This window comes from Camelus bactrianus, chromosome 4 (assembly GCF_048773025.1).
Source record: "Camelus bactrianus isolate YW-2024 breed Bactrian camel chromosome 4, ASM4877302v1, whole genome shotgun sequence".
Classification (NCBI taxonomy): domain Eukaryota; kingdom Metazoa; phylum Chordata; class Mammalia; order Artiodactyla; family Camelidae; genus Camelus; species Camelus bactrianus.
The window spans coordinates 66520209-66539704 of record NC_133542.1 but is presented as its reverse complement, the minus strand read 5'-3'; the positions used below and the strand labels follow the sequence as shown (position 1 = coordinate 66539704).

At 38.0% G+C, this 19496-nt stretch overlaps 1 protein-coding gene across 2 annotated transcripts in view; it reads right to left on the bottom strand.

Annotated features, from left to right (window-relative positions):
- MRRF (mitochondrial ribosome recycling factor) overlaps positions 1-19496 on the bottom strand; it is a 53503-nt gene that overhangs the window by 32198 nt on the left and 1809 nt on the right. For both annotated transcript variants that reach the window (XM_045517580.2, XM_010956185.3), the window contains exons 2-4: positions 16305-16516; positions 8504-8659; positions 4425-4543 (exon numbers count right to left, since the gene is read on the bottom strand). In XM_045517580.2, coding sequence (XP_045373536.2) covers positions 4425-4543; positions 8504-8659; positions 16305-16488 — 459 coding nt within the window. In that variant the 5' untranslated portion in view covers positions 16489-16516. The remainder of the gene's footprint in view (positions 1-4424; positions 4544-8503; positions 8660-16304; positions 16517-19496) is intronic.

Sequence of the window (19496 nt, the reverse complement as noted above, 5' to 3'; positions counted from 1 at the left end):
GAGTCCCTAAAAAGCTTCTCCATTACATTCTAAAATGACCTTAATTCTACAGGGACATGAGGTATTACCATAAGGTCAAAAAGACAAACTAGTGTTCCACATGCAGATAAACCATCCCCTCGGGAGGCTATACTCAGAATCTAACAGTGTGGCCACCGCTTAAAATTGTAAACTCTTAAAATGTACCTCTGACCACAGACTACTGGGGCTGGAAGAGAGTTTGGACATCATCAGGTACAGTCCCTTCCTTATGTATGCAGGGACCCACTCAAAAAGGTCACATCCCTAAGCACAGAGACAGTCCCTGAGAGCCAAGAGCAATGGCATGAGGACCACACCCATCACCTTCAGGTTACTGGCAGAGCTAAGAGAAGAGTCTGGGCTCCTCAACTCTCTATCCAGTGATATTATTACTCTGGCTCTATTTTTTTTCCACATCCCCTAGCTCAATGTATTCAGTCATTTTGGCACAGGGAATTTGATCTTTTTTTAATAGCCAAAAAGAATCTGGAATTAGGTCTGGTGTATAAAGGGTATGGCCAAGGCAAATAAAAGAGTTGGATAAAGAAATGAAATTTTCCTCTGCAAGAGAACTGCCACCTCCCTTAATGAAATGAAACACAGATTTTTAAAGTTAGCAGTAAGGGGAGAATCACCACATTGAAGGAGTGGCCTGATTTCAAGTCTCCCAATCCTCGTCTTCTGAAGCTTCTCACTGAATGACGGACAACTCAGCTGTAACCATCACCCTTCCACAGTCTGGACCAAGTGTTGCCACACAACCTTCCCAGGCAGGCATGGGAGCAGCCACTGCTGTTTCCAAGCTGGGCAGGAATTGTATCTCAATATTTACATCTTCCCAGTCTAAGACTCAGTGCCAAGCACATGGTAAGTGCTCAGGAAAAGCTTATTGAATAAGCATATTAATGCACTGGCTCAGATCTGTGCATTAATATACTTATGCAACGAGCTTTTTTGAAAAGCCTTATGTTATACTATTTTATGCTTGTTCTGTGTCTTTCACATGCAGAAAAAAATGTGAATCAGGAGAGATTTCATTTGCAAAAAAGACCTACTAAAAGAGGTTGTTCTTCAAAAATATTCTAAATATGTATACTTTAGTTTGATCTGGTGGGACACAGAAACTCAGGGAATTATAATCATTTTCCCTACATGACTTTGGAACTACTCATGGTTCAGACAAAAAGGTATATATTTCTATTGCATTTCCATCTCTTAGCCTTTATCCCCTCATTGAAGTGATGCCCACCAGTACCCAAAGGCAAACAGCAACACTAACCCACTGGTTGTGGCTGCCTGGAGTCCCTTGTTGAGAAAGATCACAGATCCCACCTGGGGTCAGGCAGGAAAGAGTGCTGTGATCCATCAGCAATGTCTGCTGTTACTACTTTTAAACTAATAAACCTAACTCACTCACATCTACACTCATACCTAGTGCGTGTCTATGCTAAAGGACAAGAGACAGGTGAACAAGTCCTTTGACAGTTTGGGTTTAAGGCAACAGCTGACTTGCAGGGACTCAAAAAAATATCTGTTGAATTAATGAACGGACAGTGAAAGGAGCAGAGGCTTCAGTGCTGAACAGACCTGCTCAAATCTCTGCTCAATCACACCAGTGTGAACCTGAGGAAGAGAGTCTACTTCTCTGAGCCTCAGTCACCTCACCTATAAAATGGAATAAATAATGTTTAATTTCAGAGAGTATTTGTGTCGATCACATGAAACAAAGCATGAGAAAGTAGTGTCTGGTAACACCGGAGATGCTCAACACACATTTGCTTTCTTCCTTCTATGAGAGCAATAATGGAGCCTACAGAATTTTCTTTTTTTTAATTTGCCTTGTTCAAATCACGCTGTGGTTTTTCACTCCCTTCTTTTCTTTCCCATCATTAACTCTAGCTGCAGGCAAGTTTATGGAAGGCAGCAACCGTGTGTATCATTTATCAAGCAGGACACATGCTAAACAAATGCAATGCAGTTTTCTGTACTCAATGCATTTGAAAAGATTATGCATGTAAATCTGCACCGTGTCTCTACGGCATGACACAGAAATGTTCAGGTCTGAAAAGAAAGCCAACCGCATGTGAAACAGAAAGGAATTATATAAACACCGAGAGGATTAGCTCAGCATTTTGAACCTATAAACCTGGGTACTCCATGGACAGCTTCTAAACTAGAGGAAGGAAATGTTTAGTTAGAGCTATTTGTTTAATATATACACCAGATGAGATAAAGGAATTCAAAAGACAATGTAACTCACACTTCCTCACTCTGTCCTTGTAAAGAACCTCCCTACTGAGATGATTGTGATGTTTTTTTTTCCAAAACCCAGAGAATTTCAACTTGGAGAAATGGCAAAGAAGCTTTGCTTGAAAAATGAAGATATACTCCAACTTCCTAAGAAAAAATTAAGCTGTTAATACCTCCTCCTGCCTCATAAGATGCTCTGGTGGCCAATCAGATGCTTCTTCTGTGAATGCCATTTGCTATTTAATAACAGAAGTGGCTGGCTCTGAAAAGCAATCTGCCTGATGAGGTCTTCAAGCTGTGTAATCAGGAGGCTATTCCCTAAATTGGCCCGCAGTGCCTATGGGATTAGATGAACAAGGTGGAGAGGCCTCAGTGGTTCAGAGGGGGCCAGAAAGGGAAAGAGTTGACAGTTCCCTTTCTGTCCATCTCTCTGCTCCTCAGTAACCCCAGGAATGAGTGTCTCCCTTCCATCAACCTAATGACAAGTATACTTTCATCTGAGGAAAACTTACTGAGTGTGTCCATGTGCCATGCACTGCATTACGTGCTGGACAAAATGTGCAATTTAGATATGACTCCTACATTCCAAGCTTATAATCTAGTGAAAGCAAGATGGAAAATTAAGATGTAAAGAATTATGCATAACTATTAATAATGATAAGTACAATGAAGGAAAAGAATCGTGTTGTAAAAAGTGGTTAATGTGGAGGAACAACTGAGATTGGGTAGATTAGGGAAGGCTTTCCTGAGAAAGTAATGTCAGTTGTGATCCAAAATATGCGCAGCAATTAGTCAGACAAGCGCGTTCTAAGAAAAGGGAACAGAATATGCAAAGGCCCCAAGGATGTAAAGGGAATGAGGAACTGAAAGGCTAGCGTGGTGAGAGCAGTGTGCAAGAATGACCGTGGGACTGGAGGGTTTGCAGAGACAGGCCGGGGCCATATCATGCAAAGCCTTCCAGGCCATGGTCATCTTTTTCTTAAAGATACTTGAAGCCAATGATACACTGAGTGCCTGGGAATGACATAACCCAATATATATTTTTTAAAGCTCGCTCTGGCTGTAATATGGAAAATAGAGATGGGGAGTAGTGAGTAACAGCCCCCCACAAGTGTGGCTGGCACATCAGCTACAAGAGTGCTCTGATTTGAAATGGTTCATTCATAGCAAGGGTTTTCTCTTACTCAAATCTCTAATCCAGTTTGTCAAATTCAGCAGGGTCAACTTGAGTCTACGTCTTTGGGCTAGAACTACTGAAAGAGACCATCGGAATAGGGAGGGACTTCAGATTCCTTCAGCTCATAGTAACAGATAAGGAAATGGAGGCCCAGAGTGATGCAACCTACACAAGGCCAAACAGCCAGCTGGTGGGAGAGATGGGACCAGATTCCAGGTCCTCTAGGACTCCCAATTCAGGTCAATTCCTACTGGACCAATAAGGAAAGGCCCATTTATCTTCCTCACCTAGACTGAAAATCACAGCCTCAAGGTTGCAGTGACCTAATGCAACCCACCTTCCAGCCTTGGAAGCACTGTGCTCTGTGCAATATTCTACAAGGGTCAGTCCAGTTTGAAAGGAATGTGAATTCCTGGAAGGTCTGCTCCAAATACTAATGCAGAAGTCACAAACTGGTGGCCCACAGGCCAAACAAGGCCCATTAATATGTTGTCACAGTCTTAAAATAAAACAAACAAAAAAAGGGAATTAGTTATCAATAGTTAACAAAGAATTTACATAAAATTTGGGTTATTGGCTGCTTCTGTAAGTTAAAATCTTAGTATCTGGTAATATCTGACTCCCAGGCCTGCATTTCTGCCTGGGAAGGATCAGCGGGAGCTGGGCAGAGGCTACCACAGCCCCTCCACGACAGCCAAGGGCCAGTCCCCACATTTTCACTATTGTTCTCTTAGATGGGGCCTGTCTCAGTATTCAGATTATTTGCCTGGCCTCTACAGTGTTTGAGTTAAACAGAAAAGGAATTTAGAAACAGGAAGAGAGCTTTTCCTTGTCTTTAAGTTCCCTTAATTATGCTTTCTCTCTTGTTCCATCCCAAACTGGAGAGAATACTTCCTCCTGACTTGACCCAGCCTCCTCAATTCCAAAAGAGAAAAAGAGACCACAGAGAGGGACCCTTTCAGCCAGGCCACCTTACCTCTGGGAAGCTGGCCATATTCACCAAAATTAGCTGTGGCGACTTCATGGAGATCTGGCCAATCTGGTTTAAAGCAAGCTTCCCATTAGCAGTTACCACCGTGATATGATCAAGGGATCCTAAAAGAAAAATGTAGGGTCTTAGAATTCAGAAGGACTTCAGCAGGCCCACATCTAAGTCTCTATCAAATTCAGATTCAACTAATATTTAGGGTCCCTTATTAACATGGTAAGACAGTTCAAGAGGCTTTCATGGGAGCGGCGGTGTCATGTGATGGAAAGAGCTTTGACATGTTGACAGAACTAGGATGGAATTCCTTACCAGCAACCAGGGTGGCCAACTGTCCTGGTCTGCCTGGCCCTGAGCAGTTTTCTGTGACATCGAACTTTGAGAACTAAAAGAAAAGAGTACTGGTCACCTCCCAGTAAGTTGGCCATTTACTAACCATGAAACCTCAGGCAAGTTATTTACCTTCTCTGTAACTTAGTTTCCAACTCAACTAAAAAATGACGACTTTACAGGATTATAGTGAGGATTATAACAAAATATAAGCAAGTGACTATACAATAAACACCAAAAAATAAACATAAAAAAGGTACTGACTAGTCTTTTGAGTTTTTACAACTGGCCCATAACACTGGATCACTATCTCCACTGCACACACAGAGAAGTGGGGAGGTTAAAGGGACCAAGATTATGGAGCTAACAAAAGGAAAACGGAGCAGGAGCCCAGCCCCAACTCAGGTGTGCTTAATTCCAGCTCTAATCAAGCCTCTTTCCCTGATCAGTGTAACTCAAATTTGGCTGTGTATCAGAATCCCCAGGGAGTTTTTTAATTTAGATTTCGAGGCTCCATATCCCACACCCCCAGAGATCCTGATTCCACAGGTGCTTGGGAAGCCTGTGATTTGGTGGGAGCTTGTAAGTTTTTTTATTTAAAGATCACCACATGATTCTGACATGCAGCCAGGTTTGAAACTGTTCCCTTATACCACCTTGATTTTGGCACTTAGATCCCCTTTAGGAAGGGCGGGGGGAGACACCATTACTACTTCACTGTTATCCTGGATCTGATCTCTGTCCACATCTGAACTCTGGAAAACCCCGGGCAAAATTTTCTTGCCAAGAAGGTAAGCATATACTTACAGATGGAAAAATGGCATTATTCAGACTCCCTGATTTCCCATGCAAATGAGAACTAGGAGAAAAATCTTACCATTCATAGTAAGAACCACTCATGGATGGTTCATCCTGATACACAAAGAGTAACAGTGAGAGGAAAGGGTCTTTTGAACAAATTGGGAGTTGTCCTGGCAAACTGTTAGAATAACGCAGCACCATATGATGGCCCAAAGGTCTGATTTGAAACGCAGTACTCAGCTCAATGCCATCACAAGCTAGAAGGCTGTTGACACCACTGGCTTCAATCTGGAAAAGTCCATGATTCTAAAGACCAATGACCTGGGTTCAAATACCAACCCTGCCACTTCCTGACTGTGTGACCCTGGGAAGGTCCTTTCAACCTTTTGGGCGTCTGTTTCCTGATTTCTAAATGGGGCATTAAAATCGTACTTATCTCACAGGGTTGTTATGGGTATTAAATGAAAGAGTTTATGGAAAGCTCTTATAACTGTGTCCTGGCATATACAAGGGCCCAATAAATGCTAACTATTATTATTACTTCTCAATTTTCTCCTGTATTTTAACCAAACTAACCTACTTATAATTTTCTAATACAGCCCGTCCTCTCTTGCGTCAGGACCCTTAGCATATATTTTTCCTTCTACTGAGGATGCCCTTCTCTGCTCAGATAACTCCTGCTCACTCTTTAACACTCAGCTATGATGGCATCTAATCTCAAAAATCCTGTCTGACCTCCTAGGCTGGATTATAAACCCCTTTAGGAGCTCCCGAGGATCCTGTGCACACTCTTATAATAATGATAACCATTATTTACTGAATACTTCCTATGGCAGGATGCAGTGCTAAATGCTTTCTATACTGGATTTACTTTCATTATCACAATAACCCCATGAGACAGTTCCACTATTTTACAGATGCAGAAACTGAGACATAGAGAATAACCTGTCCAAGGTCACAAGAGCTCTTAATAATGGAGCCTGAAATCAAAACCCAGGTCTGATCAACTCCAAAGCCAGGGTCTTGACTGCTCTGCTTTGCTATATGGTTTTACACACATTGGTTTACTTGTCTGTCCCTTCATATTAGGATCTAGGCTATTGGAAGGTGGAAACAATATCTTTCCTCTCTATCTATTGCACCTGTAATCAGCACAGAATACGTGCTCACTAATGCTGTGATGAATAAATAAATGAATGGATGGATGGATGGATGGATGGATGAGAGAGGGCAAGAATGAACAAATGAATAAACTTGTATTTTAGACGACTATTAAAGCACTCAACTATCTTGGAGATAGGAACTGCTGATAGATAGACAGGGGTGTAAGAGGAAAAGTGCCCGCTGGTTCAGACAGTAATGAAAGATGATATGGAAGGATCTGGCAAAAAAAAAGACTGGCTAAGTTCAGCCTGCTTCACCCAGTCTCTTCATGGCCCCAAGTTCTACACAGAACACTGCACAAACATAACCCTGAAGAGAAAGAAGCAAAGAGGAAATACCAACGGGAGGCCTTTTGAAAATGGATCTAAATTCAGCCTTCCTGACTTGCCATTAGATCCTTTGCCACAGAAGTCCCAACATGGGCTTTTCAGTATGCAACTACGGTGGTTACCATTCCCTAAATCCGTATCGACATAATGCATCAAATCCTTTTCCCTCAATCTGTCCCCAGCGAGAATCTCCCTCAGCCTCATTCTGCCCCTCATTTTTGCAGAGGTTAACATTTAACAAATTACACTCCCAACCTCCTTCCAGGCCCATCATCTTTTTAAGTTCAACAAGAGCGGAGCTTGCTGGCTAATTTTAAGTATCACATTTCTCCCTGAGCTCCTCTCAAACTGCTCTCTGGTTTCGGCTGCAGAATGTTAACAGGCCAGAAAGCACAGGGGAGACAAAGCACTTTATCAGCTTCATACCTAAAATAATAAGCAAGTTTAAAATAAACAGTTGGGAGAGATTGAATGGCACGCTCTACTGTCAGCAAAGGCAGAAATGCCCCAGTCCAGGGTTGACCAATGACAGAATGGTCTTCTGGTTTCACACTGGATCTCGTCTCTAAACTGTGTGTGTTTCTGCTGGTGTTTATAAATGGAGGTGTGTATTTTTCCTTTCGTTTTCTTAGGAACAAGTTTATGAAATATTTTCTAGTTTCCTTATGGACTATCCTAACCAAGATGTGAGTAGGAGCAGCCCAAGCTCCCATAGATACTTTGAGACACCATCCCAGGCTTGACTCCAGAATGATGACAATTTCCAAAAGGCCAATTTAACAGCAGTTGGATTTTTCCTGCCTGCCTGCACCATTAGCTGACAACTCACTTCTTCCATCACATCTGCAAACAGTTCTCCTAGAGAGTTCTGACATTTCCCGCTTAGAAAAGCCACTTTCAGGAAGTTATTAACCCAAACGGAATCTCCCTGGTCGAGCTCGGGGGTAAAGAGATGCCTCAGGTGGGCAGGTTTGCAGCAAGTTGGTTCTTAGCAAGTGATCAGAATGGCCAAACAGGACAAGCTGGAAAAATCAGACAGAAGATGTCAGCTACTGTGAGTGTTCATAGTACAGTCATTAAAAAACCTCCCATTTTTTGAGAGTATAATTCCATAAGAGCAAAGACCATGCCTATTTTTGTTCACCTTTGTGTGCCAGCACAATGCCTAGTTCATAGAAGACAAATATTTGCTACATGGACAAATGTAGTTTTAAGTATGTGTCAGGCACTGTGCTAGGACTGTTACACATGTTACCTCATTTATTTTCATACCCATCCCAAAGCCATAAGGTAGGAATTAGACAAGAAAACTGAAGACCAGAGAAGTAAAGTAACTGCCCATGGTCACCAATTAGTAAGTGACAAGACTGGAACTATAACCTAGCTCTACCAACGCAGTGCGCTTTCCACGAAGCCCCTTTCCAAAGTACTGATTCAGTCACTAACCTGGTGAGGTCCTTATATTGACAGTCTTATTGAAATTATCCTTGAGTGCTTCTATTACAGACTTCATTTCTTCATCCACATCTTTCAGGCTGATTATATCCTCAACCAAGGCAGTGTTAAGATTCATTCTGGTTTGGGACTGTCCTTTCCCTTTGGCTAGAAAGTCAACATGCAATGATTAAAAGAACAGCAGCATAATTAGAGACAATAGACAATTAGTTAAGAAGTGCCTACTAGAAGTGCATGTGCAGGGCAAAATGCCAAGTGCTGGAAAATTACAGAACAATATCACTACCCTAAGAAAGAGCCTACATTTACTGTCTTGCATTGTGCAAAACACTTTCTCAGATATTAGCGAAGGCACAGGTTTTATAATGAGACATCCCAGGTGAAAATCTGCGCTATAATGAATACTACTTTTATGAACCTGAGCAAGTTACTCTACTTTTCTGACACCAGGTTCCTTACCTGTAAAACAGGAATAATAACATCTATATTGTCAGGCTGCTACAAGGATACAAATGAAGTAATTCAAATGCCTAAAGGAGCAGTAGCCACATGGCAGACACATCATTAGTGAATTCCTTATTTTTCAGAAAAATAAACAGAAGATGAGAAAGGTAAAGTGACTTGCCTAATGTCACAAGGTCATGAAAGAGTAAAGCCAAGGTTTGGTCCCAGGTCTGCCTAATTTTAAACCAATGAACTTTCCATTAGACTGTCTCCACAAAATGTAATTGGAGATACAGAAAATAAATTAATTCATTTAAAAATGAATACCAAGACAAGGACAGGCAAAATTTCTGATGACTGATACAGACAAAAGGAACAAAAGTAGATTAGCAACATTAAACACCACCAGCGGTAGTGACAATGGCTTATATTTTAGAAAACTAACAATTGGGGAACTGAATAAAATTCTATTTTATATCTAAACCATCACAGCAACTTCTCATATATATCTATAATGTGTATATGCATAGGTCACTCCCGTGAGTAACATATTCTTGCATTTCTTTTTGGAGGCTGTGGAAAGGAAAAGAAAAAGAAAAATACTTAAGTAATATTATCCTACACTTGTTTATTCATTAAATGTTTACCAGACATGTATTGAGGTCACTTACAACAACTTTTATTGAAGACCTACAGTGAGCTAGGTCCTTTGCTATCTGTATACCATATTTTAATTTGCAATGCAATTTTGAGTATATTCTTCCATTAGATATTCAAAGCAGCTCTGTGAGGTATGAAGAACATGGATTATTATTGTCCCCATTGTACAGATGGGGAATCTGAGGCACAAGCTGTTCAAATGTTTTGCCCAAAGTAACCAACCAATAAGCAGCAGAGTGATTTTTATTTGAACATTTATTTGCTTGTGTCACAATCTTGCATGAAACCTCACTGCTCTTAAGTTAACAGGCTAATGGCTTAGACTTTTCAGAACTGATGAAAGAGTTGAATCTTCAGATTTAGAAACATGAGTTCCAAACAGGGTAATAAAAGTAAATTCACACTTAGACATCTTGTGAATGCAGAAAACCAAGGACAAAAAGATTGTGAAAATAGTCAAAGAGAAAAGACAAATTATCCATAAGGATCAAAATTTAGAAAAACAGTGACAATAGAAGCTAGAAATAATTTCCAAGAGCAAGAATTGAAGCTAGAAACAATGGAAATAATATCTTCAACTTTAGTTTTAAGGCAAGTATGTGTGTTAAAAAATTTAAGTTATGCCCATTGATATCAGAATGGATAAACATTATTTATGAATGAAATACTATACAACCATAAGAAAATATCTACAACTACACAGAAAAACTTAAATGAATCTCACAAACATAAACTTAAGCAAAGAGGCTAGACACAAGAATCCATGCTGTACAGTGCAAAATCCAGGTACAAGAACATATACTAAACAGTGTAATAAACAAAACTAATTCATGCCATTAGAAGTTAGTTTAACAGTTACCTACAAGAGGTAGAGGGTAGCAAGTGACTAGAAGGGAGCATAAGGGAGACTTTGATGTGCTGGGAATGTTCTGGGTTTTTTTATTTGGGTGCTGATTATGTAAGTGGTTTCAGTTTGTGAAAATTATCAAGCCGTTTTCTTACAATACCTATGCTTTTTCAAAAAAAACTGTAGTGTAATTGATTTATAACATTGTGTTAGTTTCAGGTGTATGCTGCACTTTTCTATAGGTGCTTTTTTATTTTAATAAAAGGATAAAAAAAGAAATTAAAACATTTCCTTCCTTCCAAGGAAGCAGAGATGAACAAAGAGGACTAAACAAAATTGATTAATCCAACAGAAAGGAGAAAAGAAGAAAAAGAAACAAAGAAAACCTCAATAAAGAGAAAGTACAAAATAACAGAAATACAAATACTTGGTAATCACAATAAATATAAACAGACCAAAAGGAACAGTTAAAAGCTACAGATTTTCTGTAAGATTTTTTAAAATCTAGTCATACACATATACACAAGAGGTTTTATAAAAACATAAGATTACAGAAAGTTTAATGTATAGGAATGAGAAAATTATAACCCTTGGAAATATTAACCAAAAGGCTGGTGTAGCTACATTAGTATAAGAAAAATAGATTTTATGACATATTGCATCATTAGAAATGAGGACCACTTCATAATGATAACAAAAACAATTCACCAGAAAGATAAAACAGTTCTGAGCTTAAATATACTCAAGAATATAAAGCCTCAGAATTGAAAGAAAAAACTGATGAATCTACAATCATACTAGGAAATTTTAATATATCTTTCTTGGTAACTGATAAATTGAGTAAATTAAAAAACCAAAATTTGATCAACACAATTAATCAACTTGATCTAATGACTATACATAGAACCATACACCTAAGAATAAGAGAACACACATTCTTCTCAAGTACATCGGACCTTTAGACAGAATGACCATGTTCTATCCCACAAAGCAAATCTCATCAAATCTCAAAGAATATCATGTACCATACTATACCACACAGACCACATTTTCTGACCACATTGGGTTTAAGCTAACTCACCAAAAGACATTATGTTTGAAAATTTTCAAACACTTCAAAACAACTCATGGACTAAAGAAAAATGAATAATGGAAAATTTTAAATGTTTAAAATGACAGTAAAAATACTATTTATCAAAAACTTGTAAGAACCACCTGAAGTTGTATTTAGAAATGTATAGCCTTAAAGGCTTATAAGAAAATAACAAAAGTCAAAAATTAATGAACTGCCCAGCTCAAAGAATAGAAAAAGAACAATGACATGGGAGAAAGTAAACAATATAGAACAGAAGCCAATAAAAATCGAGAGGTCAACAAAATTAAAAGCTCTGCTTTTAAAAGCTTATAAAATTGACAAACTTCTATCAAGAATAATTGATTAAAAAAGGGAAGTAGACACAAATAAATAATATTAAAAAGAAAAGGGGGATACAATTATCAAAACAGTAGAGATTTTAATAATCTTAAGAGACTATTACAGAAAACTTTGCCAAGAACTTTGAAAACTTGGGAAAAAATGAAAACTCTACTATGAATATGAAATTCACTAAAACTAAGTCAAGAAAAAAGAAAATGTAAGCAGCCTTATAGTCATTAAAGAAGTTGAATCTATGATTTAAATTCTACACACGCACATACACACGCACACACACAATACCAGGTCTAGATGACTTTACAGGTAAATTCTATCAGTTGTGCAAGTAATTGATAACCCTGATCTTATACCTACCATCCCATTAAGAGAGAAAAAGAGAGAGAGGGGAACTCCCCAACTCAGTATGAGACTAATAATAGTCTTGATACCAAAACCAGGCAAGGATAATACTAGAAAGTTATGCTCATCAATATCTGAAAGTTATATTAAGAGTAATCTCACCTGCAAATATAGACTTAAAACCCCTAAATTAATATTAGCAAACCAAGTCCAATGTATGTATATACAGATTATGTATCAAGTAATATATATACAGATTACACATTAAGAGCAAGTAGGGCTTATACCAAGAATTGCAAAAGTGATTTAACATCAGAAAAAGGTATTGATGTTGAGTCACATGAACAGATTAAAAGATTTTTAAAAATATGATCATCTCAATAAATGCAGTAAGAGCACCGACAAAACAAAAACTCAGCAAAACAGGAATAGAAGATACTTGCTTAAAAGAAAGACTACCGAAAAATAAAGCAAATACAACTCTTGATGTTAACATAGAAGAAATGTTCACCATAAAGTCAGGAATAAAACAAGCATGCTGGGTACCAACAATCACATTTATTCAAATTATATTAGAGTTCCTAGCTAATATAGTTGAAAGAAAGGAGGAAGGAAAGGGGAGGGGGGAGGAAGGAAAGAGGAAGGGGGAGGAAGGAAGGAAAAAAGAAGTAAAAGGTATACGTCATATGGGTCGGAAAGGGAAAAAAAATGAAGCTATCGTTATATACAGGTATTTTAATTATCTACCTAGAAAATTCAAAAGAATGTACGAACAACAGATCTAATAAAAGAGTTCAGCAAGGTTTCAAGGTATAAGATCACTGTATAATAATCAAAAGTATGCCTATTCACCAGCAACTAAATAGAACCCAGTCTGTAAAAAGATATAAGCTTAAAACAATAAGTCTTCCATAAAATAATACAGAATATACTTATGACCTTAAGGTAGGGAAAATTTTCTTAAATGGAAAAAAAAGCACTATCCACAAAGGAAAAGATTGCTAAATTGGACTACATTAAAACTAAGAACTTCTGTACACCAGAAATTAACACAACATTGTAAACTGACTATAATTTAAAAAATTAAAAAATAAAAACTTCTGTTCATCAAAAAACACCACGAAAAGAATGAAAGGCAATTATTACCAGCAATACATATATATGACAGAAGTTTTACCTTTAGAATTCTACTAATCAAATTTTTTAATGGGCAAAAGACTGGAAAGAGGATATCCAAATAGCCAACAAACGAATGAAAAGGTGTTCATCATTACTATTCATCAAGGAAATACAAATTAAAACCACAACTAGATATGTATATGTTAAAACTACACCCATGAGAATGGCTAGAATTAAAAAGGCCGACTATACCAAGTGTTCACAAGTACGTGGAGCAAATAGGAAGCTACAACACTCTCGGGAGGAGTATGACCTAGCATAACCACTTTGGAGAATTGTACGTACTGACACTGAATACATGGATAATCGAAGGCTCAGCAATCTCTCCTCTTGGTGTACGCCCAAGAGAAAGGCATACATATGGGCACCAAAATGCATGTACAAGAAGGTTCACGGCAGCATTATTTATTTTAGCTCAAAACTGGAAGCAACTCAAATATCCATCAACTCTAGAAAGCATACATAAATCGTGTGCATTCACTGGAAAACTACAAAGAGATAAAAATGCACCAACAACTACCACAGGCAACAACATGGACAAATCTTGCATATAGATTGTTGTCAAAAGAAGCCAGGCACTAAAGAATCCATACTGAGTTCAAAAAAGGCAAAGCTAATCGATGGCATGAAAGTCAAGATAGGGGTTTGTCTTTTGAAGAGTTAATAACTGAAAGGGACATGAGGGAAGCTTCCAGAGTACATGTGATGCTCTATATCTTAACCTGGGTGATGGTTACATGGTTGCATTTACTTTGTGAAAATTCACTGAGCCATACATTTACAATTTATGTATGCACTTTTCTGTATATATAATTCAAAAAGTTACTTTAAGACTGTATCATATACAAAAGTGCTAAAAATGATGATAGCCCAGATATAAACCTGATTAAAGAATGGTGCAAGATCTTTATGGAGAAAACTTGACAATATGATTATAAATTTTACAAAGAAAAGCAAAAGGCTAAGAAGAAAAGGAAAAAGCTAGTGTGTGGTGAGGGGAAAGATTTGTACCACTGGAGTCAGGACTTTATGACAGTGATTCAGGCATTAAGAAATTCAGTGCAGGGAGAGATGAGCAGTTCAACACATCAAGAGCTCGGAAATATACCACACATAGAAAGACACCTGACATATGACAGAGGAGGCATTACAAATCTGGGAGTAAAGAAGGGCTATTCAATAGTGAGGCTGACACACTTATTAACCATATAAAAAAGAAATAAAATTAGATTCCCTATCTCACATCATAATCAGAAATAAATTCCACACGGATTAAAAACACAAATACAAAAAGTAAAAACCTGTAAAATATTTAGAAGAAAATACAGAAGAATAGCTTTATGACTTTCAGATAGATAAGGGTTTGTTAAATAAGACATAAAAAGCACAAATGATAAAGGAAAGAACTGAAAAATATGACCGTTGAAACTTACGTTCGATGAAGGAACCATAAAGTAAAAAAGGCAAAGTAGATACTTGTCATGCATACAATCAACAAAGGATTAGCATTCCTAATACAGAAAAAAATCCAATTAATCCAAAGAAAAAGGTCAAATAACCAACTTTTTAAGGAGGCAGTCCAAGAAGACAAAAACTGAAGAGCTAATTAAATGTGAAAAGATGCTGCCATGCACCGTAGCTAGCATCTAGTGCCCTACAGGACTGCAAGGCTGTGGGCACCAGGAGCCCCCAGATTCCAGTTCTGCTGCTAACTGGATATGGTCATGGGCAAACGTCTTACATATGTACCTCAGGTTTCTCATTTGCAAAATGGTTAGATCTGTGCTTCACTAGATAATTATCAAGAATTTCTTTACTGGATAATTATAATCCATTCAATGGATAATTTTAAGGATCAAATTAACTTATTAAATGTATGTGAATTTAAAAAATATATATAATGCAACACACAGATCAAAAGTTATTGCTACTACCACTAAAAACTGAATGTAAGTCTTCTATGCATTAATGCTCTCGCAGCAACTTGGTAATTTTCCTATGAACAGAAGAGGGAAGGTCTGAATGAAACCATAAAAAGAAAAGCAGTGGAAAAAATATTCAGCAGCATATTCCTAGCACCATCTTTAGGAGTGGACTCCCTGACTTACCACCGCAAATAGCACGTCTACTTGACAATGTTTTGTCATTCATTCATTCTTTCAACAACATTTTTTGATATATACTAAGTGTCAGTTCCTATTAGCTGCTAAACAAGAAATAGATTCTATCCTCACAAGGTCCAGTATGGAAGACATAACAAACAATAATCAATCCTCCAGTTAATTAATTAATGAGTGCTGTGCTAAGTACATCAAAGGTAAAATAACAGTGCACACGAGTGCATGTAACGAGGGACCTGATCCAGTCTAAGAGGCCAGGGAAGGCTTCACTGAGGAAGCAATATTTAAGCTGAGAACTGAGGTATATCAAAGTCTCGTTCTTGGATGACACAAGCCATTAAGATCACCCATCTAAATCCCCAGCTCTAATACCTCCTACCCAACAACCTGCTCGTTTTAATTTTACTTCCAACACAGATCTTCCAAGAAGGAGAAAAGATGTTAATCCCTGCTACAAGTATTCTGGTTTACTTGGCACCTACACCTCTAATTCTAAATCTAAAAGAAATTAGGCATTTTCAGGGCCATGGTAACATATGAAGCAGCATGACTCCAAAAATGCCTAATTTCTTTTAGATTTAAAACAAGAGGTATAATAGATTGATACCATCTCTGTCACATGACCTTTTCACCTAATCAGCTGAACCATCTGAGACATCATTTCTTCATGTGGCAAGGGGAGAAATTCAGAACATTGCTGAGATTCCTTCCAGCTAGGATATTCAAGGACTAAACAAGACAGGAGTGAGGAGGTCATATGGTCTCTACCTTTGGCTTTCTTGGTAGCAAAATGACGGGCTGGTACAGCTGGATGGGCCACGTATTGCCCGTGGTCATTTCGTCTTCCACTCATGGTCTTCATCGTAACTTTTGAAACAGGTCTGGTCAAGGCTGCAAGGGAATTGCAAAAGGCAGGGTGGACCAAGCGGAAGCACCTTAAACCCAAGGCCATGACTGAAGACAATCCTTATGAACATCCACTAAAAAGAATAAGACAAAAAGACACTGTAAGTAAAACAGACTCTACTACAACTTCAGACATTAATCTGTGCCAGTTAGCAAGCAAATCCTATCAATCAGTTTTGAGCTACGTGATAGGCAATTTAAATACATTATCTCTAATCCTCCTCCCAACAGCTGTACAAGGAAATAGGATTAGCTTCATTTTATAGGAGGAAGAAACTGAGGTTCACAGAGAATTAAGTAACTTGTTCACAGTCTACGGGACTCCAAATTGCCATGGTCTTTCCACTACACCAAATGCCTCTGAGTACACAGGGAATAGAGTTAAATAAATGCGCAGCAGCCTAAATCCTTAATGATGGCAATTAAACCTCTATAGGATAAAAGGCCCAAAATCTTGATAAAGTTACACTATAAAGAGGAAGGGCAGAGCACTGGAAGAGGACTTTAAACTAAATAAAATCATTTCAACAGGCATAAAATGACTGGAAAATTCACATGACAGCATTTAATTAAAATTTTCTTTGGTTCCTTATGCACTGATTACCAATTAGAATGCACTTTAATGTGAGTCTGAAGCATGGTTGAGGTTTGAGGTCTGCCATGTTATAGAACGAAAGCTCTGGAAAATGCCACCCCCCTTGGTGTTAACACAAGTTACACATTATACTTCTCAGGTCTCTGACCATGGAAAGACGCTGGAGCCTACAGCTACCTCTGGGACAGAACACAGCTCCAGCTAACCAGCAAATGCAGCATTAATGGCTTCTGCCAGGAATCTGGCCATTATTACTCAGCTAAAAATTAGGAACAGTTAGCTTCAAATACCTGGAAGCTACCATCTTTGAAAAACAGTCCCATACCTCATTTAAAAAATCCCATCCTGAAATTCTGATGCAGTCTAACATCAGTATATAACAGTAACTGAATAAGAGCATGGGTTTTGCAGCCACAAGACTTAGACTCTAATCCCATCTCTACCAGTGACTAAATGCCCCTGAACATCTCTGCACCTTGATTTCCTCAAACTGTAAAATGAAGATAATTATAGTTATTTCTTAGGGTTGGGAATAACAAATGATTTAATGTAAGTAAAACACTGGGCACAGTGTCTAGTAGGCAGCAGGAGCAAACCTTCCCCAAAAAAGAATATCTATTGATAGCTAGCACCTTTCCTTTCAAAGATTTCCATGCCAGGGTCAGACACAATAAAGACATTTTGCATGTCATTCATTACTAACGTACAAGGAAGCCTGGATCACTGGATCTGGATAAAAATTTCAACTTTGGGCAATTTATTCCACGTTCGGGGGCATCACTTAACTCATTTTCAAAATGAGAAAAATAATTGTGTTCTTAAAATAAAATGAGATAGTGAATGCATGTAAAAACTTAGCACAGTGCCAGGAATATAGTACCTGCTTAATAAAGCTGGCTATCATTACTACCTTTTTTTTTTTTTTTAAGAAAAGCAAATGAGTTGCACAAAGGCAAATGACTTTTCCTGATGGAATTTTTAATAGCAAGAGAGGCTAGCTGTCAGTGATCAGTGTATGAAGTCAGTAAAAACAGAGCTACATTTAAAAATGGCAGCAATTTTTTCCTCTTCTTTAATTATTATCAATAGCTACTATCCATGGAGGCAGGTTTGGGCTGCTTGCTTTATGCATATGATTCATTTAATCCTCTCAACAATGCCACAAAGAAAGTACAATAATCTCCTTTTTATAGATATAGAAGCTGAGGCCTAAAGAGACTGTCACTGGCCAAGGGAATGGAGCTAATGGCTCTGCCCTATAGCAGCAAAACTGTTCACTGAAATCTGCCTCTGAAGTTTCTATATATAGGTTTTTGCCTAATATAGCCAATGCCTAACCCATACTTATGTCCAAATATGGCTGTATAATAAATAATGTGCTTTTTTAATTTTTAATCTACAGGGTCTCTTTCTGGTTGTCCCATTTAAGACAGGTTTCCTGGTGTTCCTGTTGCAGGTCATACTACTAATCCACAAAGCAACAGGAAATCAAAGTGGGTTAGAAATAAACAACCTTTGACAGAAAACGCAACCCAAAAGCAGACCCAGTACACGTGACCCGGAAGACAACTCTATAAATAAACCACATTGCTGAAATGCTTTAAGGGGTAGATTTTAATTGCACAGAAATCAGGAAACTTCAAAGTGTAAGTTCAACAAAGGCAGCCCCTTGGACCCTTTACCTTAAGAACACGCATACTAACACTCAGTTCAGCACAGAAGGTTGAGGAAAGGAACTGCTATGTTACAAGAGCCCAAGTATTATACAACAAAACTAACCTACATTCAGAAAAAATGTGGCAGGAATTATCTGGGCTTTGGATGCAGTCTTGAACTGGAATCTCAGTTCGCCTACTTATTAGTTATGTGATCTTGGGTAGATCATCTGCTTCTCTGAGCTAGTTTCCATTGCATCTTTTATCATGTTGATATTAACAACTCTTTAAAAAGGTAATTATAACAATAACAATGGATCAATAGCTAGTAATTATATAGTGATAACTATGTGTCAGAAACAATTCTAAGTACTGTATTACATACGGTAGCTCATTTTTACCTCATGATAACCCTAAGAGATAAGTAAATTATTATACCCATTTTATGGATAAAGAAAAAGAGGTACAGATAAATAATTTGCCCCAGATTTTATCTCAGGCAATTTCATTCCAGAGTCTGTGCTCTTAACCACTATTCTATACTGTGTACATAAAACAGTACAATTACTGGCATTATTATTCAAACTGTTGAAATGGTTTAAAAACTACTTGAAGCACATATTCTCTACTCAAAGTTGAGGTTCTCAAAAGTTGAATTTTCCTGTTTTTCATAAAATTTCATAATTTTATAAAGAATCAGATGAGGAACACAAAGTCTTGGCTTATTCGCTGTCCCAGCAACCCCTACCAATCCAGCTGCATATTAGCTTATAATACGCACATTTTTATATACGTGGGTGTGCA